Source organism: Amblyomma mixtum, chromosome 2 (genome assembly GCF_055824585.1).
Source record: "Amblyomma mixtum isolate Tamu chromosome 2, ASM5582458v1, whole genome shotgun sequence".
In the NCBI taxonomy this organism is placed as follows: Eukaryota; Metazoa; Arthropoda; class Arachnida; order Ixodida; family Ixodidae; genus Amblyomma; species Amblyomma mixtum.
This window is the reverse complement of record NC_143013.1, coordinates 284196908-284224047: the sequence shown is the minus strand read 5'-3', so window position 1 is coordinate 284224047 and position 27140 is coordinate 284196908. Positions and strand designations below refer to the sequence as shown.

General features: G+C 47.6%; 1 protein-coding gene across 3 annotated transcripts in view; it reads left to right on the top strand.

Moving 5' to 3' along the window:
- The window catches only part of LOC149364301 (uncharacterized), a 91739-nt gene that overhangs the window by 5665 nt on the left and 58934 nt on the right, over positions 1–27140 (top strand). For all 3 annotated transcript variants that reach the window (XR_016289172.1, XR_016289171.1, XM_089574261.1), the window contains exons 3-16: positions 10694–10843; positions 11572–11847; positions 12078–12176; positions 12604–12795; positions 13134–13336; positions 14542–14781; positions 16554–16756; positions 18478–18529; positions 19823–19942; positions 21679–21789; positions 22828–22905; positions 23920–23946; positions 25175–25258; positions 26191–26353. Coding sequence is in view for 1 of the 3 variants with exons in the window: in XM_089574261.1 (XP_089430387.1) it covers positions 10694–10843; positions 11572–11847; positions 12078–12176; positions 12604–12795; positions 13134–13336; positions 14542–14781; positions 16554–16756; positions 18478–18529; positions 19823–19942; positions 21679–21789; positions 22828–22905; positions 23920–23946; positions 25175–25258; positions 26191–26353 (1998 nt within the window). In the remaining 2 variants the exon portion in view is untranslated. The remainder of the gene's footprint in view (positions 1–10693; positions 10844–11571; positions 11848–12077; positions 12177–12603; positions 12796–13133; positions 13337–14541; positions 14782–16553; positions 16757–18477; positions 18530–19822; positions 19943–21678; positions 21790–22827; positions 22906–23919; positions 23947–25174; positions 25259–26190; positions 26354–27140) is intronic.

Genomic DNA, 27140 nt, shown 5'->3' with positions numbered 1-27140 from the left:
ATACAATATGGTTCAGGCCCGTCAAAGCCAACAAGAGGCTTGAGTGACTGGGCCCGGCAGTTACGGCCAGGATTACAAAAAAGGCAATAGATGTAGCAACGCTTCTCGTTACATCCAAGCGAGAGCAAAAAAAAAGAAATATTGGAAAACACAGGTTAACAGCATAAGTATTCAGAAATTCAGAAATAATAATCTGTCATCGAGAAAGGAGAAGCGCAGTATCTGTCTCACTCTCAGTGGACACCTGAACTGCGCCTTGGGGGGAGGGGGGGGGGGAAAGGATGGGGGGAGAAAAGGAAGACAGAAGGAATTAATCCATTGCGGAATAATTTAGGATTCTTGGGGATCTTAAACTATAGCACTGACACGCTCCTCGCCGCCCACATCCGACACTTCCAAGAGACACGTGGCCCTACTCCGCGGCATGCAACCGTTGTGGATTCCTCCTTGTCGCAAGCGATTGCGGCGGCGGTGGCGAAAGCAATGGCAAGTGCCATGGATCGCATAGTTGAAAATCTGTCCGCGTGCATTTCGCAGGTCATGGCATCCCAAATGTCCACTTTATTGCAAGCTTCTATTGCCCCCCCTTTGTGGCACAATCACTTCTCCATTGGTTGCACCTCCCCAACCTTCTGTGCCCGTGACTTCCAATCCACTGAGTCAGACTCCATCACAGCCTTCGTCTATCCCTACAACCAGTTATACACATCACAGTGAGACAGAACTCTCATCTGAAGAGTGCGTTGATATGGAGACTGAGATGCGTGCTCAAAAGCGCAGTGCGTCTCCGATAGGTGGTGCTAGTCCGTCTTGCTCTCAGTCGAAGAATAAAAAGAATCACCCTAGATCTACACCCAAAGGCAGCATTTTGGATCAGACGGTCTCCGCTGCGGCCCTTTCGGCGACATAGGGTCGTTGAAGGTGTTGCAGTGGAACTGCCGGTCTATTCTTTCTGCTTCAACAGATTTAGTTTGTTTAATCAGTAAATTAAGTCCAGATTTAATTGCTCTTCAGGAAACGTGGCTCTCTAAAGATTCTAGGTACAATTTACAAAATTATCGTTCTTTCAGGCTTGACCGGCCCTCAAGAGGTGGTGGGTTGCTATTGTTCGTATCCACAAAATTTTGCCACAGGGCAACTGTGTCATTTCAATATATGGACAGGCAGTGCGAAATTCAGGCTCTTGATCTCAATATTCCTGGATATCAGCCACTCACTCTGGCTAATGTATATTTTCCAACAGGTGTGCATGACGTTCGGCCTCTTGACTCGTTTTTGTCTAGTTGCAGGAAACAGGTTTTAATTGTTGGAGACTTCAACTCGCATCATGTTTCGTGGGGGTTTCGTACAGATCGCTGCGGTACGCTCTTATGGGACTGGGCTTGTGTGAATAACCTCATATGTTTAAATTCGGGTCTCCCCACATTTGTCCGTGGTCAGGCTCGCTCAGCGTTAGACTTGTCATTTTCTTCCCCCGGAATAACTGTGTCCTCTTGGGCGCCAGTTGACTGTGCCTCCAATAGTGATCACCTTCCGATCAGCTTCCAAGTTATGTGCCACTTGACCTCTCCTAACAGCACACGGCGCACATTCATAAATTACGACAGTTTTAAAAATGCCCTCAAAGCAGACCTTCAGGAATTATCTCATTCCAACAGTGGAGATAATGCCATCCGCATTTGTTCAATTTTGGATGGAGCTCGTAAAAAATCGGAGTTCTTGGTTCAGGCACATAAGGGAACATCGCCGTGCCTTTGGTGGAACGCAGAGTGCGCTCGCGATTATAGGCGCCGAAAGGCTGCTTGGAAGAAACTTCTCCATAATCAGTGTCCCAAAAACTGGATCGATTATAAGTTCGTTGCAGCTACGTTTAAGCGCACCGTATCTCGTGCAAAGGAGTTGCACGATACTGAACGCTACGAATTCCTTTCAAAATCTGGTAATAGGCGTGCTCTATTCAATTACCTAAAATCCAGGAAACTAATCTCGTCCACCATGAACGCTGTCTCCCTAGTTCAGTCACCGGCTGAACTTGCACAGTCCCTGGAAGAGATAGGCAGAGGTCTTGAGCGCCGGTTTACGGCTCTTCTTCCTTCTCCTCAGAGATTTCTTGCCACTTTGGACGATTTCGAGGAGGTCACCCTCACTGAGCTCTCGAACACTCTATCCCGCCTTCCACCCGCGGCCCCTGGCCCTGATGGTGTGACTTCTGCTATGATTAAAATATTGTTCGAGGAATCTCCCACCGACTTACTGGCGCTTATAAATTACTCTCTTAAGGGGCCATGGATTCCAAATGAGTGGCGTTTAGCAAAGATTATCCCGTTGCTTAAAAAGCAGGGAGATGGTTATGTGTTAGACAATATAAGGCCAATTTCTTTAACTTCGAATCTCGTTAAGCTAATTGAGAGGGTGTTGCATGGTAGAATAATGTCTGTTATTTCAGAGGCTGGGTTGTTGAACCCTTGCCAGATTGGTTTCAGACCAGGATGCTCTATATGGTGTGCCCATACCGATCTGGAGAGCCGCATACAGTTAGCTCGGCGCCGAAATCAATACGCAGCGCTTGTTACTTTAGATGTATCTAAAGCCTATGACAGCGTTGAGCACAGGACGCTCTTGCAAAGACTGCAGGCAGTAGGACTTCCGAGATACTTTGTGGCTTGGGTTGCTGAATTCCTTGCTGACAGGGAATTTTACTGCTTTCAGAACGGTGTTTCATCAAGTAAATTTCGACAATCGAGAGGAGTGCCCCAAGGGGCGGTCCTCTCCCCTGTACTTTTTAACATCTTACTCAGCAGTATTCCCTGCAGTCCTCAGATGGCCACCTATGTGTATGCTGATGACATCGCCTTTTTTGCTTCAGAGAACGACATTTCCTCTTTGTACCAGTCCTTACAGTCCTACCTCAATGTCCTAGACCAGTGGTTAGGAGACATTAATCTGTCCCTTAATGTCAATAAATGTGCTTTATTGGTTTTTCCGCTCTCTCGTCCAGTTAATATCTCTATTGTTTACCGGAACCATGTAATTCCTCAAGTGCAAAGTGTCAAATACCTTGGAGTAATTTATGATCCTTCTCTTTCCTGGGCGGCCCATATCGAGCAGATCACTGTGAAAGGAGTCCGAGCAGTCGGTATGCTGCGCAGGCTGAGCAGTGTTCGTTCTGGCATGAGAAGGCACTCACTTCTTATGATTTATAGAATGTACGTCCGTCCAGTCTTAGAGTTCGGCTGTGTTTTATTCTCTGGTGCACCAGCGTATAAACTTCGTCCCTTGATTCTCTTGGAGCGGGAGGCGTTGCGCCTTTGTTTGGGCCTTCCAAAATTTGTGGCGAATTCCGTTTTGTACCTGGAAGCGCGTACTCCATCATTGACTTCTAGATTTCGGCTCTTAACGGTGAAAACGTTCGTAAGAATGTGCGATTCTTCGCTCCATACCTCCAATTTGATCTTCCTTCGTCAGCCTAGGCTATTTTTCAACGAAACCTGGTCTCGTTTCCGTACCCCTCAGATATGTTTGGTGCAATCCCTCCTGGACTCCTTAAACGTCCGCATTTCGGACATCCGTCCGGTATGCGCCAACTCATCTATTCAGATTTTCTTCGATGACATCTTTCCAAAACATGCAAAGTTAATGCCTTTTCATTTGCTCAGCGGTTTTTTGCAGGATTACCTGCTGTGCTTTAAATCTCATGTGCTCATAGCGACAGACGCCTCACAGTGTGAAGAAAAGGCCGGAGTTGGCATTTTCTCCATCTCCATTGACTGGTCATTCTCACTCCGCCTTCCCGATTACACCCCTATTTATTTGGCCGAATTTCTAGCAGTAGTCTTAGCGTTGCGCAAATTAAACAGCTCCTTGTCTTCTGTCATAATTATGACAGATTCATTATCGTTGTGTTCCTCTCTCACCGCGCCTACAACATCTCAGGCACTTCGGTTATTCAAATGCTTGGTTCCACCCCACGTGTGTTCATTACGGTTGGTCTGGGTGCCTGGGCACAGAGGAATCCATTTGAATGAGGTTGCTGATACCCTGGCGAAGGCATCTCTTCAAGGCCCAGTCGTATCTGTGCTTCCACCCAGCGCATATATTACCGCGGCCAGGTTTCGCAGGTATCTGCTCTTGAAAGGATTCGCAGCATCAGCTCTGACCTCCTCTCCCGAATTCCGGCATCTCCTTTACCCGTGGTGCAGTAAAGGATGGCGATCACGCAAGCTTGAGGTTTCCTTCACTCGTCTACGTTGTCGCGTGCCTCTTTTAAACTTCTACCTTTATAGATCTGGTCTGGCGGTCTCCCCATTGTGCCCGTTCTGCGGAGAACCCGAAACTATAGATCATTTCTTGTTGACCTGCCGCCGTTTCTCCTCTTTACGGAGCCGCCTGCTGGAGCTTCCGTTACGACAGCTTGGTCTAAGTCTGTCAGCTGGGGTTGCTCTGTCTCTTGGGGCTTCCTCCCTTGGGCACAGCAACTGGAATGTGCTCTCCGCCATGCAAAACTTCCTTACAGACACTAAACGGCTGCCGTCTTAAGCTCTGCTCTTTCTCATGATCAATATTTCTCTGGAATGAAAGCTTTCTGAAACGTGGAATATTTAGCCCCGTTCTCTATTTCAGTCACCGATCTCACAGCATTTGTTTAACCTATTTCAATTACACATTTGAGATCCTTTCATTTATTTCCTAATTGCTATTATTATCATGATTATTTTATTTTTCCCCACAATTATTTTCTTGTTTAACATTTTGTACACCTATCAGTTGCCGCCTGTGTCTTGGCCAATCCCCCGCAGTGGGTATGCGCCATTTTCTAGAGGACAGCAACAACAACAACAATAGCGCCCACCAAACGGGCAGCTAAGAAGGCTCGGTCTTGAGCTGGAAAATAAAAGTTATCTCTCTCTCGCGCGCGCGCAACACACGGGTGCCTAATGCGTTTCGCCTCCATAGAAACGAGGCCGCCGTCACCGGGATTCGCGACAGGATGTTGTGAATCAGGCGTGCATCTCTCGTTGTGCAGAATGCCTTCTTTTCACATCACAGTTAGACACATGAGCGTGCTTGCTGCCCAGGTCACAGAGTGCGCGTCGTAAGGGTAATAAGTAGCCGCGTTCCAGATATTTGAAATTTTCTGGTACGAATCGAGTACGGGTACCAGAAAAAAAAAATGAGTTCGAACCTGGAATCTGACATTGAATATGTTTTGAGCGGGGGAAAACTGCAACATAAATAAATAAGGGAACAAATATTGTCCTCTTCTGTATCGAAATAGAGCATGGTCTTTGCAAAACACATTTGAATAAAACTGTAGACTTGACTGGGCTCCATATAAACAGCCAAATGACGCGCCCAGTAATCTAGAGTGCTGAAATAAGCAGCATATAATATTGGCGCGAGGCTTTGCAATTCTTGTTTCTTGGCGCTCACAGCTGCCTGTACGCTGCCTTATCAGTTTGTTTGTGACGCCCGACGTGTAACGCTGAAGTTTTTGAGATTGTCCTAAGCACTTTCTGCGCCTTCTCGCGGACGTTCTTCGTCAGCTTTAAACAGAGCGCTGCCGAGTGCGACCATCAGTCTGTTCTTGGACGACCGCCGAGCATGCGTGGATTATCGCCGCCGCCGAGTTAATCGAGTATTTGTGGGCGCAAGTAAGCTCAATAAAGTGTTCGATCGTTAAGTCAATCTGCTCGCCTGTTGTTCACGGTGTTGTGACCACTAGGAACTGGTTTGGTTTGGTTTGGTTTATGGGGTTTAACGCCCCAAAGTGACTAAGGCTATGAGAGACGCCGTAGTGGAGGGCTCCGGAAATTTCGACCACCTGGGGTTCTTTAACGTGCGCTGACATCGCACAGTACACGGGCCTCTAGAATTTCTCCTCCAAAGAAATTCTAGCCGCCGCGGCCGGGATCGAACCCGCGTCTTTTGGGTCAGCAGCCGAGCACCATAACCGCTGAGCCACCGCGGCGGCCACTAGGAACTATCCTGCAGCGAAAACTTGTCACTGTCACCTCACATTACCGGAAAAAAACATGCATTTGCCCTCATTTCACTAAAAATACAAATACTGAAAATTGTCAGATAGGAGCAACGACTATGACAATAACTATGACTTGCTCAGGATTTAGCCATAAAGCGCCTAAAGCAGTCAAACATCATCAGTGATGGAACAGAAAAAAAATTCGAAGCCTATATCTTCAAGGCCGACGACGCCAGAATGCATGCGGCTTTTATTTCTGGGAATCCCAGAATTACCAGAGAGCAACATAACCTGTTCTGACGAGTCATGGCACAAGCGGAAGGAGGGGGGGGGGGGGGAGGGGGGGGGGGGGGTAGAAAAGACACAGAAAGAGGCTTAGTAAAGTTAAGTACTATACATGAAACGGCGTCAGTTACAATGATGAGTTCACTGCTTTCGATACCTAAATTTTTATTGGCCAAAACCAGGGCCGGAAATTTCACTGCCAAAACTGAACGTAGTTTCTAAATAAGATGGCTAGCCTGCAAAAGAAGAAGGCACGAGGCAGCTGCCCTCGTGTCGTAGACGTGACCCCAGAAGAAGAAGATTGAGCCATGAAACAGCTGCCAGACAGCGGTAGGTGCCCATATTTTATTTGTTCCCAACTGTAAATTCAAACTCTCCTTGCTCCTTCCTAACCCCTCCATCCCTCTGACCGTGTAATTACTGAAACATTAGGTGCAGCATGATCTCAAGCGAAACCTCGCGTAAACCTGGTTCGCAACTCTTGAGCGGTCGTGGAGAAAGTCTCTTTCTTCTCAGACAGCAATCTTTCTTTTCGAGACACAAGTGGAACAGAGAGGCATTCATTCAGAGCACAGTACTTTCTTTCTTAACAAAATGTACGGGCTGTTCTGTAAGCAAATGTGCTTCCCTTAATACTGGCCTGGAGTGAGCCGCGCTCGCTCAGAACGCGTGAGCGAATAACGAAACAGCAAGGTGACTCCTCTTCATCTACAATTGCTAGTGGTTGAAAATGCTGCACCTACAACAGCTTTAAGCTATAGGTGTGCACAAATTACAGTCGCGAAGTCAATGGCAGGTCAGGCTGTAGCCACCATTCTCACAAGTAGATGCATCAATTGTGCTCTTTAGATTTGGTGCAATCCTCTACTACTTTAAAAAAAAATGTGAACAAGAATATGCCTGCGTTAAATAGGAATCAAGGGGAGACTTTCAACTTGCACCATGTAATATTAAATAGCATCAGACTCACCACAGGTAACTCCACAGGCCAGTATGGTTTGGACTGCTTCTGGTGTTGTCAGCGCAGTCTCAGTAATAAACTTCGTTTTAGGCTCTTCGATGTCGTTTTTGTTGTTTTCCTACGGCGTTACTTTGTTCAGCCACAAGTACCCCAAAGACACTGGGCAAAGAATCACGTGACCTTTGGGGAAGTTGCTTGGGACGATCGGGACCAACTATTACTTCTCACCGCGTAGCGGCGAGCTCACTAACTCAGAACGATGTGCGCACAATCTCACTAAACAGGAAGAGGAAGGCTTGTAGGGCATTATTTCTGGGACTTTGACTTATATCCCTAGTGAGGAGGCCGGTCCAAGACCGTTTCGGCCGAGCACTCCTTGATTCCATAACCACGCAGGGCACATTTCTTACGTCCTCCAGTCCGCCCGTTGTGATAACACTCTTATGGAACAACACGTGCATGGGGAAGGTTTTGGTGATTACATTTTAAAGCGAAAGCCTTTAATGGCTCATACTGTCGTCCGTTAATAAGGCGTTTCACACGCGTTTAACTCGGAAACTAAAAAGACAGAAAACCAATGGTTGCTTCAGATAGAGGAAGAAAAATTAACCTAGACGCCAAGTTTGGTGACTGTATACTAATTAGTTAATTAATTATAGGCAAAAATGTCGAAATTGGGTCGAAATAGCGTGGACGTCGATATAGTCACGGGAACGGTGTGACGTCACATCCACCGGAAGTCGTCACGGCACAGTGTCCTCGGCTTTCGCCTCTGAACACTTTAGTTGCCAAATTGTCATCGCAGTTTTTACGACAGTGACATGATTTACACGCTTCAACAGATTCCGTCACGAAGTGTCACCGGCAGTTCAGAGCAACGGTGCTTAAAGGCCATGAATTAAGCTTCGCTTAGGCCTAACCACAATCGACAGCCTAACCACAATCGACAGCCTAACCACAATCGACGGCCTGAAGCCTGAAACTGTCTCTTTTTTTTTCGGCATGCGTGTGTCTGTGTATTCGTCCAATGGCCTCAATCTAACCCAGGCTCAAGCGGTAGCCGTAGCAGCGGCGACGCATCCAAGGCGAGGAGGCCTCCCACGAGCCCAAGACGCTCCGGGGGCTTTCGGAACGCGGGATGCCTGCTGCCGCTCTACCTGTCTCCCATCTTGATGGAAGGCTCCAGGGTATGCTGCACGCCAGATCAGGTTGCCGCTAACAAAGCTCATGTGACGGGTCCTGGATTCAGCTTCTCTCGAAACCGGTCCGTGTTCTGAGCTCGGGCGGCCGAATGCCAATAACAGCAAGAAAAACGTAACGGTCGCATTTCCATGACGTTAGTGTTAGAAGTTACGACTAACCGTATCGTCCATTCGACGTTCGTAAAATCGACCAGCTCTGTCTCAAGAACTTGGAGAATGAGCTAAATGTATGTAGTAACAAAGGATCGAGGCTAAACGTCACTTAAAAAGGGCTAGGTGATATAGATATGGTGAATTAATTGAAATGTGAAAAAAAGGCGCACAGTATGCATGGCAGAATAACTCTCGAACGGTAATTAAATAGGATATTACAGCCTGATTTTGTGTGCTTGAAATACATCGTAAATTTCACCGACTTAAGCCTACTCCAGCCCAAACGCTGCTCTCAGTGGTTTCCGACTGCCCCTGCACTACGACATCCACAGCCACCCCTATGCCAATAGGTTCCCTATGCTTGTTACCTCATCTGAAGTCTCTGTTAACTTAGATTACGTATACACTTACGAATTAATCAGTCAATGAAGTCACGCTTGAAAAATTGCAGACTAACGCTGAAGTTACTCATATATCTGCAGCAAACAGCTCAATGTATTTTATTTATTATATAGGTAAGCGTGCAGGGGTTCCTGTACAGCTCACAAGCAATCGTGCCTGAGCGAAGGTTCCTGAAACGTTTCGCCTTTCGCGCTGGAACTTTTTTCGCACTTCGAAAACGTTGCACAGTTTACTGTTGTGGGCATCACCCAAAAGTGCGCAAGGAATTAATGGGTGATCTTCTCTTGAAGTTAGTGCAGAAATCTGATTCACTGCATTCCTAAACTGCTCCCCCCCCCCCATAAAAAAAATGAAGTGATTCATTACTTTGCTCATTACTCGAAAAAAGTAAATCATATACAATGGCCACATTTCTATGGCGGAGAAATGCAAAATCGTTCGCGTGCTATGCGTTGTCGGTGCACATTAAGAAACTGCAGGTGGCGGAGTAAAAACTACCTCTTACTCTTAGCCCCCGTGCAGCTCAGGGACGTTAAGCCTCACATGCACAAACATTCACAAACATACATCATAACTTCGTTTCAGTACAGTCACTTCTGCCCTATCTGGTGCACAGCGTTAAGTCTCATCGAGATCAGGGGGCGCCACCGTCGTACCTCAATCAGCAGGATATATCCACATGACGGGCGGAATTCGCAATTTCGTTGGTCGTGTGGATGGGCCTCTACCCGACGGACGCAGCTCGTAGTTCTGCTCTCAGTCGAAGGCGTTTTCGTCATTTCTTGTGCTCTTTTTCAACATGGCTGCCAACTACAATTACCCTTTCAGACACAGAGTGTTTCAACAAAGACGTTATACAATTTTTAAAAATGCGCTTTTTGAGTTAGAAGAGCACTTCCTTCGGCATAGTATCATCTGCAGTGTTATACATTAGAATACAGCTAAGACGTGCTAACTAGCAGGAAAGTTAACTAATATTCTTTAGTTAACTATTTAACTATTACTTTTAAGCTTCTTAATTAATGAGAGGCGTGTAGCCCAACGTATGTAATATTCATACCAGTTTATGGAATTTCGAAATCGCGCCTACCTTCTTCGCTGTGGCCCCAACAAATTGTGACCCAACGCGAAAATGCATGCGCTTTCCAAAAGCTTGCAGGCAAAGCATACTCTCCAGAGCACGCAACTCGCCGAAATAGCCCATATTTGTTGGGCTGCAGTGCCGAGGGTAACCACGTTTTCCAGGTTATAAAAACTGATATGGATATTAGTTACGGTGAACTACGCGCCACCAGTAATTAAAGAGCTTGACAGTAATGGTTAAAGAGCTGAATGTTCAATATTAGTTAACGAGCCCCCTCGTCAGCACATCTTAGTTGCACTCTGTTGTACTAAGGGAGTAATTACTCATTGACATCCACCCAAGCGCAGCCATACGGCTACAAAGGAAAGCTGTACAGCTTTCTCTGAAACTTCGCAGTTAAAGAAAAATTCGTCCTGGTCCCGGGGGGATTCCCCTTGGGGGATTCCCCTAAAACATTTGACCATTCTGTTATACTACACCGCTGACGATGCTATGCCGAAAAAAAAGCGCTCTTCTAACTCAAAAGGCCCATTTTTAAAAATTGTGTACAGACTTAGGTGAAACACCCTGTATATTCTGATTTCAAACACAAGTACAGTAGCCAGATTGCGCTTTCCCGTCCGCAGACCAGCCGGTGCGTGTACTGCGTGCTTCTTCAGCTGCTCATGTGGGCGTGCAACGCGGCACCCAAGCCGCTCACCGGAATACTTCCCCTGGTGGACGGCCCCCTGCTTGGTGTCATGGCTGGCCGGAACGTCGCACCCGAGTATCTTTCGGTAGGTACAACTCTGCCACCGGACTTTCGGATTGTCCGTATTCAGGAGCGGATAAAGTGGCTGCTGTCGTTAGGTTTGGATTACAGCTTGCTGTTGATATTGTTAATATTGAGTCTATATACATATATAGGTTATATTCATCCTAGGATTCGAGAATCAGTGACTGCTGTCGCCCCTTTTGATATTAGGCACAAAGTATGAACGCAAAAACAGGTCTTAGTAAATGGTAGTCTTAAGTGCACTGGAAGCATACCGTCGCTGCACCTTTGTTTACCGCGACAGTAAGAACCAATCTGGTACCGCATGCCTATCACTCTTGAGCATTAGCCTGCCGCGTGATAGGATCCCTTCACTTCCTGCGTGGTATGGATCAAGGATAGAACAGGGCGATCAAAAAGGAGAGCTGGCACTTGCAGTTTGTGAATAAAGTGGCCTTCGATCCACGAATGAAGACACTCACAGAGATTAGGACCACGGACACCTCAAACACGGTGAATCTTTACGCCCCCATGAGTCCACCTTGCCTACGAGTCTGGTCATGGTAACTCGTGGATGCAACCTGGACAGCGCAATATTGCGCAAAGAAGCCCTCGTAACGCACCGTTCGCAGCGTCCTGAGCAGTGTCGCTCGTAGATGTAATCTGAACAGAGCCTATGGACTCAAAGATCTCACAGCGATGCGTTCGTGGTGTCTTGGATGCTGTCCTTTGTGGACGCACCCCACGCAGGAGAGCGTGCTGAGCCTGGCGCTGACGCTGCTGCTGTTGTCCGCCGTGGAGCGAGACACCGACCTGGTGCCCCGACTAAGCCTGACCCTGTGCGCCCGATTCGGCCTCCGGAGGCGCACCCTGTTCGCGCTCGTCTGCTCGGCCGCCTTCCTGGGCGCCATGGTGGCATCCAGCGTGGCCCTGGCTTTACCGCTCATGTGGATCACCGACCGCGTCCTCGAATTCCTGCACGCCGAACAGCTGGATCGCGTGCTCCGTGCGCGAGTGAGAGACCAGGTGCGTCGTGCGAGTTGCAGCTAGGAGGAGCGTGGCTTAGAAGTTGTTGTCACTTGATCCCAAAATAAGTAAGAACCTCAGTGTTCTCTCCCTCTCTCGGTCAGCGTCTTTTTGTTCGGCACTCACACAAGAGCTCCGTGTAACAAAGTATAAAAATGAAGTGACTGTTTACTGTCTCAGAACTGGTTAACTTGGGACCCACGGCTTCATTTCGATCCCCATTCTTGCAGACGCCGAGTTCCGACACGAGGGTTACTCGGAAGTCTGTGGATACCTTGACTGCGGTCAGCTTCCAGGACAGCGACAAACTATTCGAACGACTGTCCAAGGTACTCGACTTTGAAGGCATGGTCATTTACCAGCGAACTTTGTAATCGCACAACTTTGAAGCGTCACATATGGGCCCATATTAGAATGCTGTCACACGTATTGATCCTGATACACTGGACTGGGTAAGCCCCGTCTGATGGGCAAACCCAAGAGAGAAGCCATAAATATGAGCTCAATATACATGTTTCAATCAGTTAATCATGCTGATGTTAAGTTTTGAACCATATATGCACTGTTGTGACACTCGCGGCATTCTATCGAAAAATTCTAGGTTTACTTCAACCCCATGTGGTTCTTTAATGTGCACCGAAACCTCAATTGACGAGCGCTTTTGTATTGCTCATGAGTAGAAATTCCACAGTCCCGGTGGATTTCGAACCCGTGGCTTCGCTTGCACGCACTTTCCTCTGCGCATGCGCTTTCCAGGCGATGAAGCGGATACACCGCCCCAGGCGGCGGGAGCAACGGCGCAAGAGTCAAGGAGCTTTACGCAAGGGCAGTGCTCCGGTCTCCGCCGCGAGCGCCGCCAGCGAGGGGAGCTCGCGCAGGTTTACCACCTGGTCGAGCGACAGCCGCCCGAGTACGCGGCCCTCAAGGCCGAAGTGCGACGATGGATATGTACGCTTTTCTTCAAGCACCTGCGAATCCGTGCTATACATGTGGTTCGTGCTCGCGGAAAGAAAATTATCAGCTGTCATAGTGTCCCCCTCTGCCTGTGCTGCAGAGAAATGTCAGTGACAGCTCTGGTCGAGGGGTGGTCGAGGGAGATGTTAGGCTCTGAGCAGTGATCCCTTCAGGGGTTAGCATAAAATAGAGCCCTATCCCCACCCCCAACGAAACCACGACAGGGCGATGATGTGCCGACTGTATTAAAGCCCCTCTATTAGCCTGTATTTCCTTCTTCACCGAAGTCTCCGCATTGGCGTGTTCACTTCTTCGGGCGCGGCGGTGCTCAGGTGGTGAAGCGAGTGAAGGTGCCCGGAGAGTTGTTTTCTCGTGGCCGCCCACACGAAGGCATGGAAGACTTCGCTGCCCTGCTGCTCGGACGTCGCGCGAAATGCCGCCCTGCACAAAGCGACGCGAACACGCCTTCGTTTCACAGCGCAGCCACGCCTTCGCTGCGCAGCTTGGGCGACAAGACGACCAGCAGGGCGACGCAGTGAGTGCTTTACCAGCGGCACCCAGCCTGGGTTGTGACTTTACGTTCTTAAAATTTGCATGATTGATTGATTGATTGATTGATTGATTGATTGATTGATTGATTGATTGATTGATTGATTGATTGATTGATTGATTGATTGATTGATTGATTGATTGGGCCCTGTTGACAAAGAACTTCCGGTGAACTACACATCTAAAGAGAGCTAATGGACGATGTTTTTAACGTGGGTTAACAAAACTGAAGAGCGCGAAGACAGAACAGAGAAAAGACGTGGACCCTCAGCGCTTACACTTTCTGGCCGGATTGGCATATCTGCAGTGATGAATGCACTTCCATCTTTTCCTTTCAGTTATGAATTACATGAATTACAGATCACCTGTGTGTCTCCTTCCAACCCTTTGATGCCTCGCAAAATACAGAAAATAACTTGTATATCAAAATGTGGTGGCAGACCGCAACACAGGATGACACGTCTGTTGTCTATGGCATGATTTAATGGCGGAGAGGGGGGGAAGGGGGGGGGGGGGGCGGAGAAGAGGTTTATAACGAGAACATTCTGCCTCGCTCCGCTGCCCGCTTTGTAGTCGTCTCTCGAAACAATTAGTGACCAAAAATCTTTACGCTCCTTTTAAACAATAGCCGACATTCGTTGGCTACTTCTGGCCAGCACACCGTGCTTAGGCTTGCCCTGCAAAAGGAAACCACCAGATATTCATCCGTCAGCTGACCGTTCAGATCGGTTGATCCTGGCCGCCATTTTCATTTCTGTGCTCTGCCCTCTGTATTGGGGTGCAAGAAGTTATTTGCCACCCCTAATTCAAGGCTCCTATCCAGGCTGCACGCGAACCACGACCACTTGGCATTGCATGGCGCGCAGGGTTGAAGGAGATGTAGACACAAAATTTTGGTTGCGTGTTTTCTTCTTTGCAATGATTTGAAAGACACCAGTATGCGTACATCACCATGTTAGATCCCCATGTTATATGTCACCCCAGTCTTTAAAAAACTGCAGTATAATCGCTGCTTCGTTGCTTTAATTTATTACAACGCCTAAGCGTCCAATTCTGACTTTTCGCTAATGATATCCGACGATCCTCTCTTTGCAAAATTACAGGGCGAATCAGCATAACGCTTCGTTTTTCGTACGTTGGAACAGTGTGAGATGGAAGAGAGAGACTTAGTAGGAAAAAACCTTTATTCAGTGATTGGTCCACATGTACCGAAGGAGTCAGCCAGAGCGACCAGCCGGTCCAGGAGCAAGGCGACCTCTCTGCCGCCAGCACATCGGTGCAGCTGCCCGCAGCTCCAGTACCGAAGCAGACGCGAAGACGTCCGTCTCTGCCGTCGATCAGCGGCAAGGGAACGCGACAGCAGCCATCGCGCAGGAGACATTCCATGGTCGACTTCGGCCAAACCAGCGTCCTCACCATTGGGAACACCAAGTGAGCGAACAGAAGATCCTGTTAGCAACGTGAACAGTTATTGCGATACGGCATTAGTTCCCGATCCTTTCATCAGGTGTCAGATATAGCATCTCTTCCAGGATACAAATCTCTCGCGAAACGTGGCATGCATGCAGGCAGCTGAGCTCTAAGCACAGGCTTTGTCAAAAGTAGAGAGGCCAGGAGCTCTGCTTCTAAGCCGTGTAGTGGGGCTCTTGAAGCAGCCGTGGAAACTCCAACTTTCGAATGGTGGACGATAAGAACTCCTCTCCACTTCGAAGAATTTGGAACAGTGGCGATGCACTACGAGCCAAAAAAGGATGTCCCAGAAGCAAATTCTTGGGCTCTAAGCTTCTAAAAAAAGGCTGCGCAGGTCTATTTGTACGGTATTGTGCTAAAAAATTGACTATGGCTTAGCTTAGGTTAAGCCTGGATATCAGCGAAAAGCTTCGGTGAGCGTCATACTATAGGAAGCCGAACGCGCGCCGATGCACACTCGGTAAACACGCGCAGAGCGCGCGAAGGACGGCGAAGGTCGACCGACGGAGCCACGCTCGGCGGCGGCCCCGCCGACCACGTGCGCCTCTCCAGTGACGTCACGCGGTGAACTCGCGCATGCGCAGATGTGGCTAAAATTGATCACGGCGCACGCCAGACCAGGTGTTGACTAGCCTTGTGAAGCTTTTCGCTTCAAAATGTCTGGGTCCTGTCTTGGCCGCCTTTGGGCAGTGAACCTGCGCCGGTATAAAAGATTCTGTTCCAATTCTTCTTTTCTTTCGCGCCGACTGGCGGATACCGGTGATAACGCAGGCATAGCGACGCATGACCAGATGACGAATATAAAACTGTAATAGAATCTTTATATTCTTTCAGCCCTAGTAGCATTTACACAACAGCCTCGGGGAAACAGTGGTTTCCAGCTGAACGAAGACTCACCAGTAGACGACAGATTCGAAGTCAAGTGGGGAGATTTGGACAATAAACTCGTTGGGATACTATATCATGTGTCATAGCACGAAACCTCGAGACGCATACAGAAAAAAGTCCGTAGACAAGCGCTGTGGCCCTCGCTTTACCTCTAGGCTTTAATCGTTATAGGTTAGGGTGGCAAAGGCTGGCACATATGATAAGGCAGCATACCCCCTGCAGTGGAAGCATACCGCCTGATGACAGCATTGCTGACGATAGGCTGTACTGTTGAGCGAGAAAGGGACACCTGAACTTAAACTAAGACGAGTGATCGAAGTTCTTTGCAAACAATTAAGCCTCATAAAAGCATTTCTGTAACCTCTCAGAACTGGTGAGAATAGGCAGGAGTCGTCAAAGTCGACATAGAAGGTTAAACGCATTCGAACTGCGAATCGGGCGTGCGTGCGGCCGTGCGTGCGTGCGTGCGTGCGCAAGTCGGTCGTACATCGCTGGACGTGAAGAGTACAAGGACGGCGGCTGTCCTAGTGTTCTCCATGTCCATGTTTCTATTACGCAGTCCTTTGCTTAACGTCTTGTGCGCCTGTGTTAATCTTTTTGCAGATATTTCACTCTCCTCTTTTGATAGCACTTCGGCGCCAACAATTGACGCACCGTCCTTTCAGAATCTGTGTCCTTATCAACAGACGCAAGCTCTGGCCTCCACAGCGGCACATGTTTTTTTGCGATACACAGCACGGTAGACCGCATAGATTCGTTCTTCTATAGCCATCTCATGAGAAACCCCCTTTTGCGAATTTGGAACCAGCGGATTCGTTCCTGAGTGCAGCATGTGATTTCTGCAGCGGTGAAACGACGCTGATGGAGGCTGGCGGCAGTACCATACGATCGTCCTCCAGGCTGACCACGGCGAACACCTTCGGGCCGCCAGCGCGCAAGCGTGCCTGGGAGCAATGCTTGCTGAACGCGCGTGATGTCAAGGCGCGAAAGGAGAGCGTCGATTCGCTCTCTGCCATCTGCTCGACGCTGGCGCAGGCCTCTAGCATCGGCGAGTCACGTGATTTTTTTTTTCGTTTTTTTTTTTCTGTGCGCCTGCAATTCAATGGCAACTAATCATGCCAGCGACCTCGTAAGCACGATCTGAGCCCTGGAAACGGTCTATGAAGAGAGGCAAAACACAAGAACACTGCGAGCCGAAGTCTTCTTGGATGATTACTAGCTCAGGAGGATGCATGGCTGGGTACCTCCAGTTCAGCCAAGCCTCAGAACGACGAGTCGTGGCTCAAGATGACGGCACTGTGACGGCTGGCTCCATGGCTAATGATACATGGTTTATATCATCAGTTTCCGAAACGTTGCTCGGGACCACGTGTCGTGGCTCCGGGGCATATGGCCGGATCATGGCTCAGGATACGAGGCCCAAGAACTCCAGCTTGGGGCCATGGCAGGGTCATGACTGGGTTGTATGGCTTAAAGTACACGCCCCGCCCCGAAACCTCAAATTTCTGAGCCATTGCTCGGGATTACGGGCGCTCAATGTGATGGTTGGGTTATGGTTGGGTCATGGAATCAACCACTGTATATAGTCAAGCCAGGCGTGGTCTGGTCGACCTTTTTCACTTCAGTGGTTTGTCTTGCCACTATATACCTCTCCACTTTGACATCAATGAGAGAGAAAGCAAAGAGGAGGGTATACCCTCCCTTGTGTAAAAATGATTGGTAAAAGAAAACGTGTATGCGAAACCTTTAGTGTTAGAATGCGGCCTGCAAATCAGCTATGTGGCACATAAAGAGGACCTTTTTTATCTCGTTTTTTGTGTCTATTCACGTCGCTCTCTTGAGGGCTTAACAGTGAAGCGATAAATGTTGCTGGAGCCTAAACTCCGCTAATAACGGGAGTTAAACGGGTTGGCTGCAGAAACACTTTTGCAGCTCACCCACAATCCACACTGAAAAGTGAGTGGCGACGTGGACGAGCGCCTCTGTCCATATGCGTGCTGTAGATAGTTTTATGCTGTGCTGAGCTTCCATGTCTTCTGCTAATGTGCTGTGCCGAGACTGGGTCGTCGATTTGCTACAAGTTTTTACGCGACAACGTTAATAATCCCATGTCGCAGAAAAGCCGGCGTCGACGTCGTAGTCATTGGCCGTGAACGAAAAATCGACAAAAAAGTCCCACTGTAACCACGATAGCCCAACTGCCACCTAGGTCGCATGACCTTTTGACATCATCCCATCCTGTTCGCCGAACTGTGAGCAAACCTCCCACCGTGGCACGTCGCAGTTAATGATTCGTTGCGAGAGTTTGCGCGGGAAGAGCAACCTAGGTCTTACAAGTCCCACAGGTGGCAGCACCTGCCATCGCAAAGCAGTGGCGCATCACTTAACCGCGGTACCACGGATGTGAAGACTCTCAGGGATCTATAAATATAAAGTATGGAATGACCAACTCCGCATACCATTCCAGTCCGCATTCTTCAAATCCATTAACACTATTGCGTCATACCCTTCCCATGCTACTGATGAAGCATAACTCATCATAACCATTTGGAGGAGGTATCGAAATTGTACCGATAACAACGCATTTGACATGAGCTTGCTCGAGAACGAAACATAAGGCGTATGATGTTTCGCAATGACTTGGCGCACTCTTAGCTCAGCAACTAACGAAGGTGGTTAAGGGCAAAATTGTGTACTCACTCTTCGGACGAAGCATTCGCAGCATATATCATATGCAGTAAACTCATTCAACCTTTTCACTTTCCTTAGGCCAGTATCAAGCTAAGCAAGACATCGCGCGACGAAAGGAAGCCGTAGACAGGTAAGAGCACAACTGGACTACGCTGGTACCGTCTGCGTTCTTATGACGTCTGCGCGCTTATGACGTCCTTACATGACGGATGTTTCCTGATCACGGCGCTGCTTTATTATGAGGTCTTGCTAGCAAAACGGTGTTGCCTCTGACGACGCTTATTCCAAGGTTCTACCCGCCGCGGTGGCTGAGTGGTTATGGTGCTCGGCTGCTGGCCCGAAAGACGCGGGTTCGATCCCGGCCGCGGCGGCTGAATTTCTTTGGAGGAGAAATTCTAGAGGCCCGTGTACTGTGCGATGTCAGTGCACGTTAAAGAACCCCAGGTGGTCGAAATTTCCGGAGCCCTCCACTACGGCGTCTCTCATAGCCTTAGTCGCTTTGGGACGTTAAACCCCATAAACCATAAACCTATTCCAAGGTTCTGGCGCCCATACAAACGAAGATGCAGGGTTCAAAAATTTCAAGAGGAGAAATATTTAGCTGTTTTTTATGACCGTACCCGCTACTGCCGTCTCCTTGTCTCGCTCACATTTTGCCCAGTGCATGTGGAATCGACGACTCTGCTGTTATTTGTACATATGGGCTTCGGTTTATGCAACTCGTAACATCATAATTTAAGCTTTCCTTCTTGCACATCTGAGCGCAATTAAATAGCGCCCCTAACACGTGTACTGAAAACACCCGCGGCTGCTGATGTAGGCACTTAGATCTCTTATGAGTTATACTCGAGCCCTAATGAGCACGAGTGTTCTAAAATTTTAAAAATAAACCTAAAAAATTGTGCGATTTTCAAAGAATAATGACCACCCGCACACCAACTCGCAGTAGTAATGCATTTTTTTACCACAGACAACATCGAAGGCTAGTTTTTACCCTTACTTTCTGTCAAATTCCATATCCGAAGTCTCAAAGTTAAATTCTGCAAGATAGCGGACCCGAGGTATCCTGCCAATCTCGCTTTTATTCCTCAAGTTATTTTCTGTTTCTTCGAGTCAACGTGTACGAAGGCAGTGGAACTTAGCGATTGTCCGATTTCTTAGCGATTGTCCGACTTCTTAGCGATTGTCCGCAGCGCCCGCCAGTCAAGTTTTCCAGTTCGAAGAGCCACTGATAGATTAGGGCGAGGCGAGGGGCCCTAACAGTGCAGTTTGTGTCTTTTCATCAGCCCCAACATAAAAGTTTGTTGCTTTTACCATGTCACAAGACGATTTTGTATACTGTGCTGCACCGCGAATTTCGTTTCTCCTTACCGTCAGGAAAAACGCATTTCTACTGAGACCACTCATTTGTTCGAATACGCAGAAAACATGTGGCCATTCGAAGCGCGTTTCTGCTGGCCGTCGCCATAGTGACAGCGCTGGGCAGCATCGCCAGTCTCGGCCGCCTCCCCACGAGGAAGCCGTTGGCCAAGGAGCTAGCCAGGTGAGGGCCAGGAGCTGACACGCTCTGTAGTCAATACATTGCTGAAGAACTGCACAGTAATGTGCAGGCCGCGTTGGGCTGAAGATCGCTAAAGTCACACTGAGGACAAATTGAAGTTGGCTTGCGTCGACAGAGTACCGCATTCTAACGACAAATACGATAGTGTCACTGAAAATTTAGCTTTTATTATCTATAAAAGGCCAAAAAAATGAATTACAGGTGTCGCCATCACGGGCCGATTTTGGAAGCAAATTGAGGTGCGTCAGCATAGTATTTTGTGTGCGGATCTCAGAGGGTAGGTTATGCTATGATCCACGTAAAAAAAAAAAAAAAAAAAATGGTCGCTGTGTCTTTTTAAGGTGTATACATCACGAGTTCTAATCAAGCGGCGAAAAACAAATATTAAATGCCATTTTCTCAACCACGAACGCGTCTTTTGCTGCCGGGCAAACGTAAAAATGACCAGAAAAATATTTTTTAAAAATTTGGTACTACTCGGAACAAACATCTGTTTTACTCGTGAATTTACTCAGCCTGTCTGAACAGTAAGCTCTGCGCAATGACGTTTCGGCAACATTGTTTTATGCTGACCTACGCAGGAACAAAGTACCTTGGCCTAATTGGTTAATTACAGTATTTCGGCAAGGAGTATGCTAATGCGGACGAAATTGAAAGAAATCTTCAGGAAAGGGCCAACTGCACGTAAGCTTCCACGGGAGATTGCGAAGGCGCACTTTCAGCAAGAGAAAAAAAAATACGAAACCAGGAAATATATTATATCGTATAGATATTATCTTCGCTATGTTCTGGTAGCTCGTGGTTAGTAAGGATATTATCATTAGAAAAAAAATTAAATCGACTTTTCTTTGTCAGTGTATTTCTAGAGCGTTCGCCCCGTGAGTGAGCTATATCGCAACATTTCCAGGATCTTTGAGAAACAGCATCTTTGAGAAACGCGTAGTGCGACATATACCTGCCTAGTGCGTAGTGCGACATTATGCATCATTCACCTACATCTTGTTGTTTTTATTTTCCCATGTCACTCTTCTCACAGGCATCGTTTCTTGTTAAAACTTTTATAGTTTTTAAGAAATTATCATTTTTATTCGGCCCTTTACACCGCCCCTTGACGGTGACTCAGCCGACAGCTTGCCTCGAGACTACTTAGTAATGTGTGTGCACCTTTCGAATAAACTTCACTTGTAAGTCGGCGCTTGTGTTTTTCGTTCCTCTCTTTGACCTGTGTTTGAGCTGTTCCATATTAAGGCGAAAGCCATTAATGGCTCATACTGTCGTCCGTTAGCAGAGGGTGTCACACCTTTGGCAGCGAGTTAACTCGAGAACTAAAAAAGATACGAGAAAACGAATGGCTACTTCAGATATAGGAGGAAAAAATGAACCTAGAAGCCACGTTTGATGACTGTAGTGTAATTAGTTAATTAGTAAAAAAATGTCAAAATTTCGTCGAAATAGCGTAGACGTCTATATAGCCAAGGGAACGGTGTGACGTCGCATCCACCGGAAGTCGTCACGGCATAGTGTCCGCGGCTTTCGCCTCTCAACATTTTAGTTGCCAAAGTGCCCTCGCAATTTTTTTAAAACTGCTAAACCAACTAGCCCGCATCAACACCCTCGGGACATAAACCGAATAATTGATGCTCTCCTCACACCTTCCACTGCTGTTTTGTGACAGCTCCCGGCAGCCTTGTGCTTAGCGTGCCCTATTCGCACTGCAGCGCTGGCGAAAGGATGGGCCTGCTGCACTGGGCCCTTATCGCCACTCCCGGCTCCCTCGTGGCTTTCCTGCTGTGCTGCTTCTACTTCTACACCAACAATCTATTGCCGTAGTAAGCACTCAACGTTACTACTGCGCGTCCAAGCACACGCACACCGGAGGGGGAGTAATCCGGTTCAGTGTGCAGATTCGTAGGATACGAATGTCAAGACACTGCCACTGGAAGCAGCGCGCGGACATGAATGATGGGTGGCTGCCATCGGAGACAGGGGTACATTTCGAGACTGAATAGAATAGAATAGTTGGAAACTGAATTGATTATAGTCGGGCTTAAGTAGAGTTTGAAGTCTGTGGTCCCTGGTCTAAGCTTTAGGCTGCACAGAAAGGCAGTAAGGTTTCGTCCAGGCAACGCATCATGCAGGACTTGCGGACTATAAGGCGATAAAAAAAAAATGGCCGTCAGTAGCGCCCTTTATGCTGCGTTTGTTGTTTTAGATTTTTATCTTCGGGTGGCTGAGGGTCTTGTGAAATACGCATGCTGTTGGACGATAATCATTCAAAAGCGGCTTTAGGTATTAGCGTCCCGAGCGTAATAAAATATAAAAAAATACATGCAGTGAGCCTATAACGTCACATTCTAACTTAAGTAATAAGGGAGTAATTACTCATTGGCATCCACCCGAGCGCAGCCATACGGCTACAAAGGAAAGCTATACAGAGATAAAGCTGTATAGCTTTCCTTTGTAGCCGTATGGCTGCGCTTGGGTGGATGCCAATTAATGAGTAATTACTCCCTTATTACAAATCTACTCCACCTTGGGGGATTCCCCTAAAACATTTGACCAATTCTAACTTAAGAAGCGAAAAAAGAGGTTCAGAAAAGAAGAAAATACCCACTCAGTAAAAGACTCCGAAGTACGCGCTTAGAGACTGTGTGCTTGTCTCTGCTGGAGCGACTTTTCGTGCGCTGTGTTTTTAGATGTTGCTAACACCTCAACAACTAGCCAAACAAGGAATTTTATAACTTAACAGATGAGGTGTATGAAATCCGTAGCAATGTGAAGAGATGTGAAGCAATGCGAAGCCGTATTTCGTTACGCTAACGGCGCCTCGGTTATGACTCACTGACAAGGATTTTCTGCTTGGACAGCGAGCCAAAGAACTCGGAGGAAAACAGCACGGTGCAGCTGGCCGCCAGGACGAGGCTAAGTCTCCTAGACACGGCCGCGTAAGTTTTAGTTGTTGTATTTTTCTAAACCGTAACAGAGTCCTAAGTAGTATTCAGATCTTAGAACGAAACAATCAGCAACGCTCCTCAATGGCAACAGCTAACCAGAAAAATTGAGGGCGCTGCGTTCAAAAATTGGCCGGATTACGGCGAGTGACGTGATGCCGTGTGAGGCGTTTTACAGCGCCTTTCTGCTATAGACGGACCTTATATACCTCCCATTCCCAAACTGTCCCGAGATCTCGTGGTCGTCTTTCTCATTAAATGACGTCACCATATGGCAAGACGCGTGACCCATTGTCATCCGTCACATGACCGATGACGTTCTGGTCGCCCATTACGTGACCGGAACATAGTTTCTTATCACGTTTTTCTTTCCACAACCCCGTTACCTATAGAGCTAACTATGAAATTAGTCACATTACGTGCGCACTGCTTCTACTCTGTTCCGCTTAGTAAAGACAAGACGCGATGAAAGGATTCGCTGCATGGTTTACGCCTATTCGAGCATCGCTCATGTGTGCCCATAGACCTCATTCATTGCACCCTCTTTGTTTCACCTTTTCCTTTTTTGTTCGTTTTCTTTTCCTTCTTCTTCACCCTCTTCATCCACCCTCATCTGTATAGTAGCATGCGAGGTTAACTACTGCGCACACCTCTCCAGTAATCATTAACATTTCTCTCTCTTTCGCCATTGTCGAATATCGTATTCGCTGTAAGAGTAGTGAATGATGATGATGATGATGATCGTGTGTTATAATCAGGGTGTTAGCGGCCGTTGCGTGCAATCAGATTCGCGAAAACTTCGCAAAGAAAAACTGCTGCTGCCTGCCTGGTCGGTGCGCCATTTAACGCCGCACGGCTATTCTTGCTAGAATGCAGCGCTCCTATGAAAAAATACTTGCAGTATTACGGTATAGCTTTCCACGCTCCTTTTGGTTCTCGCATAGCGCAGTTCGCAGAGCTGAGGATAGGAAACGAGACAACGGGTAACTCCTGCGCATTTTCTTGCAGGTCATTAAACTCCAAGCAGCAGCGATGGTAAGCGAGCATTCAAAGTTATCTACGTACATCCACTTGACTAACTGGCAACTCAATATGCCTTCAGTGAAAGCGAAAGATACACCTTCCTTAATTTCTGCACACAGCTGTTCTAAGAGGGTTAGAATTTTCATAAGAAAGGATGCAACCTCTGTGTTGAATGTGGAGCAGTACCACATAGCTAGGTGAATGTTCTGTCATATTTACAACGAGCCCCTCATCCTCTTCCCTTGTTTGCTTAATTGCTTAGCGAGGGCCTCGATTCTGGCAGCCTTGACGCCTTATGAAGCATAAGAGGGTTCTCACGCAGCTTCCACCCTCTCCGTTCGATGACGTTCTACGTCACACCTGCGGTAACTCAGGACGTTCCACGTCCGCCGCTTATGAACGTGGGTGGCGCTGATGAACACTCTCAAGGTTAGGTTACTTGTAAACATAAATACCCCCGAAAGCAGAAGAATTGACAGCCGTCGCCGTAGCTCAGAGGTAGAGCACCGGACGCGTAATTCGGAGGTCGTGGGTTTGGATCCCACCGGCGGCAGGTGGTTGTTTTTTCTTCTGCTTTTCTAATCAGTTATCTTTAAACGATAACATATTCAGTAATATTCTAAATTGATCAACACCACAAAATAAATAATTTAAAAAAAAATCCCCTGTGCCCCTTGGTTTCTGTGGCTGTTGGCTTCTGTCATATTTATAACGAGCCCCTCATCCCCTTCCCTTGTTTGCTTAAAGATCGGTGGAAAAGCATTTACCGTGCCTTTACTGCCTTGAGCCACATTTCAGCTTTTCGGAAGTCAAGATATTTTTTATGTACGTTTTGGAAACATGGAGGACTTTGCTTGTAAAATGAACGCTAATGTAAGATTTGCCCAGAGCTCTATCCGAGTCCCAAATCGCCTCCATCCTATCGTCAAACTTCTGTCTCTAAATCCCATAGCTCAGCTTGTCCCTGAAACAGCCTCGTAGCTATGTCAAAAGTGCATCACCCTCCACCTTCGCCGACTGGAACACAGCGCCCATAGGTTCGAACTGGCGCCATAGGCCGCTTCGTTTTGTGTGCATGCAGGTTTCACGCGAGGTACTACTAGAATATGCAAGCTTGCTTGCTGACCAATGTAGTGCAGCAGGGCTGCACCACCGTGCATTTCATAATCCAGTTAAAGATTCTGAATCGCACTGCACCTTCTCAGCGGGTCATACATTACCATCTTTTTTTCTTTTGCAGGAACCAAACAAATTTCCTGAAAATCAGCGCATCCGCATACCTTGCATTCTTTCTCCTGGCTATCGTCTTCGACTTTCTTGCTCTGTGAGTGACCCATAGATCTTTTGCAGACCTGCACGTCTAGACTGTCCCGCTCTCCATAGGGAGGAGTCATGCGAAAGGCTTGGATTTGACGTGGTGTTTATCTATTGATTGCACGTACTTCGATTAGTGAGGGCTGATGAAGACTGCATTTATTTGTAATGCGGCTCCTTCAGTAGCAGTCTATTGCTAGTGCAATGCTAGTGGCCGTATCCTGTCTGCTAGACGATTAGGTCGGGCCCATTGTAAATCTTCATTCATAGAGCAACGATGAGAAATCGGGACCCGGAGGGAAACCTTTAACGCCAGAGTGTTAATGGTCCCATTCAGCAAAGAACCCGGCGTGTAGTCATCGTCGCCGGTGTGTGCGGAAAAGCTGGATTGGTCGAGAGGTTTGTGACGTCACACATGGAGCTGTAGTATGAAAAATGACTGAAACACCGCAAAAATTCTCATTAAAAACGTCGCAACATGACTGAAACGTCATTATGACATGCCAGTATATAAAGAAAATGAATTACGCTCAGAAGAAAATTGGAGTAATTAGTCTGGAATCAACCACCGACCCTTGGGAATTGCAAATCAGACGCGCCACCACTATCCCACGCATGCATGTTCGTGTGGTTTGGTTAAAGCGGGCCTTTTCATGTTTGTCGTGTGGTCTTTAACACAATACGGAAACTGTATCCGTGTCTGTGCGGGCAAGAGGCGCCACTGATGAGACCCATTAACGCCATCTCATCATACCCATAAAGGCGGAGCTTAATTGTGCGCTAAATTTTGTCTTCGCGTGTATAAGCTGTGCAAACATCATCACATTCGAAATCGCAATTATTCTCCTCTCCTCTTCTCCCAGAGCCGAGTCGCAGGCCAGATCATCAATATTTCAGGTCGAACGGTTCGGCTTTCGTTTCAATGGCCTTTCTATGTCGCAGAGAGCTCAGCTTCCTTGCTGTGCTCAACGTGATGGCGACTTCGCTGCCTCACCTCAGTCTGCGCCCGCCGGAGAAGCCGCTGTCCGAGGGAAGGTCGCCCAGTGTGCCCTGGGACATAGTCCTCATCGCGGGCGGAGCGCAGGCCATCTCTCGATTCACATCGGTACGCTCGGCGCTGGCTCGACCTTTCAAAAACATTCGTGGATGTTTCTTTGGACTTGCCATAGACACACAACGGCAAAAGTTTGTTATCGCATACACTTTTGATGAAGTCGTTGAAGTCTTGCTGCTTGCATGCAGCTCCGGAGAATTAGTTTAGTGGTGACAGATAAAATGTGCCATAAATGAAAGCCGCGGAAGAAAGAAGTGCAAGAGACACAAACGAAGCACGGATCAAACAGCGAGTTGAATGACGCAACAGAGCATCAATTGCTCAAGCAACTACGCCAACTCTGAGCCGAAGACCATATAACTCGCTGGAAAACTGCGGATTATGGTAGCCACGTTTTCACCTCCAGCTTTGACTGAGCTGAATCTTTTTGCAGACGTTCTCATATCTGAAATTAATTTCGCAACCAATTCTGCTGATATCACTCGTGGATACACAGTGGTGACGCCATCTTAGATCATTGCTCCTACAAAGAGCTTGTGCACACACGTCGTCTCAAGAATGAGGTCTGCATAGAGTTAACGCTTTATTTTGCATGCTCTCTTCACGGCCGCGCCCTCGTCCAGGACGCCTTGCCACCACTTACACCCCTTGGGAAAATAGTCTATAGACACTCTATAGAATTCTTGTAGAATCTATTGCCTTGCTATATATATTTCTTTTTGTCTGTCCATGGTCTATAAACTATCTATAGACAAAAGTCTATTCAAAATGTATGGTGACAAATCTATAGATTGTAGACTGTCTGTAGAATTTGTATTGCCTATAGACTGTTCTGTAG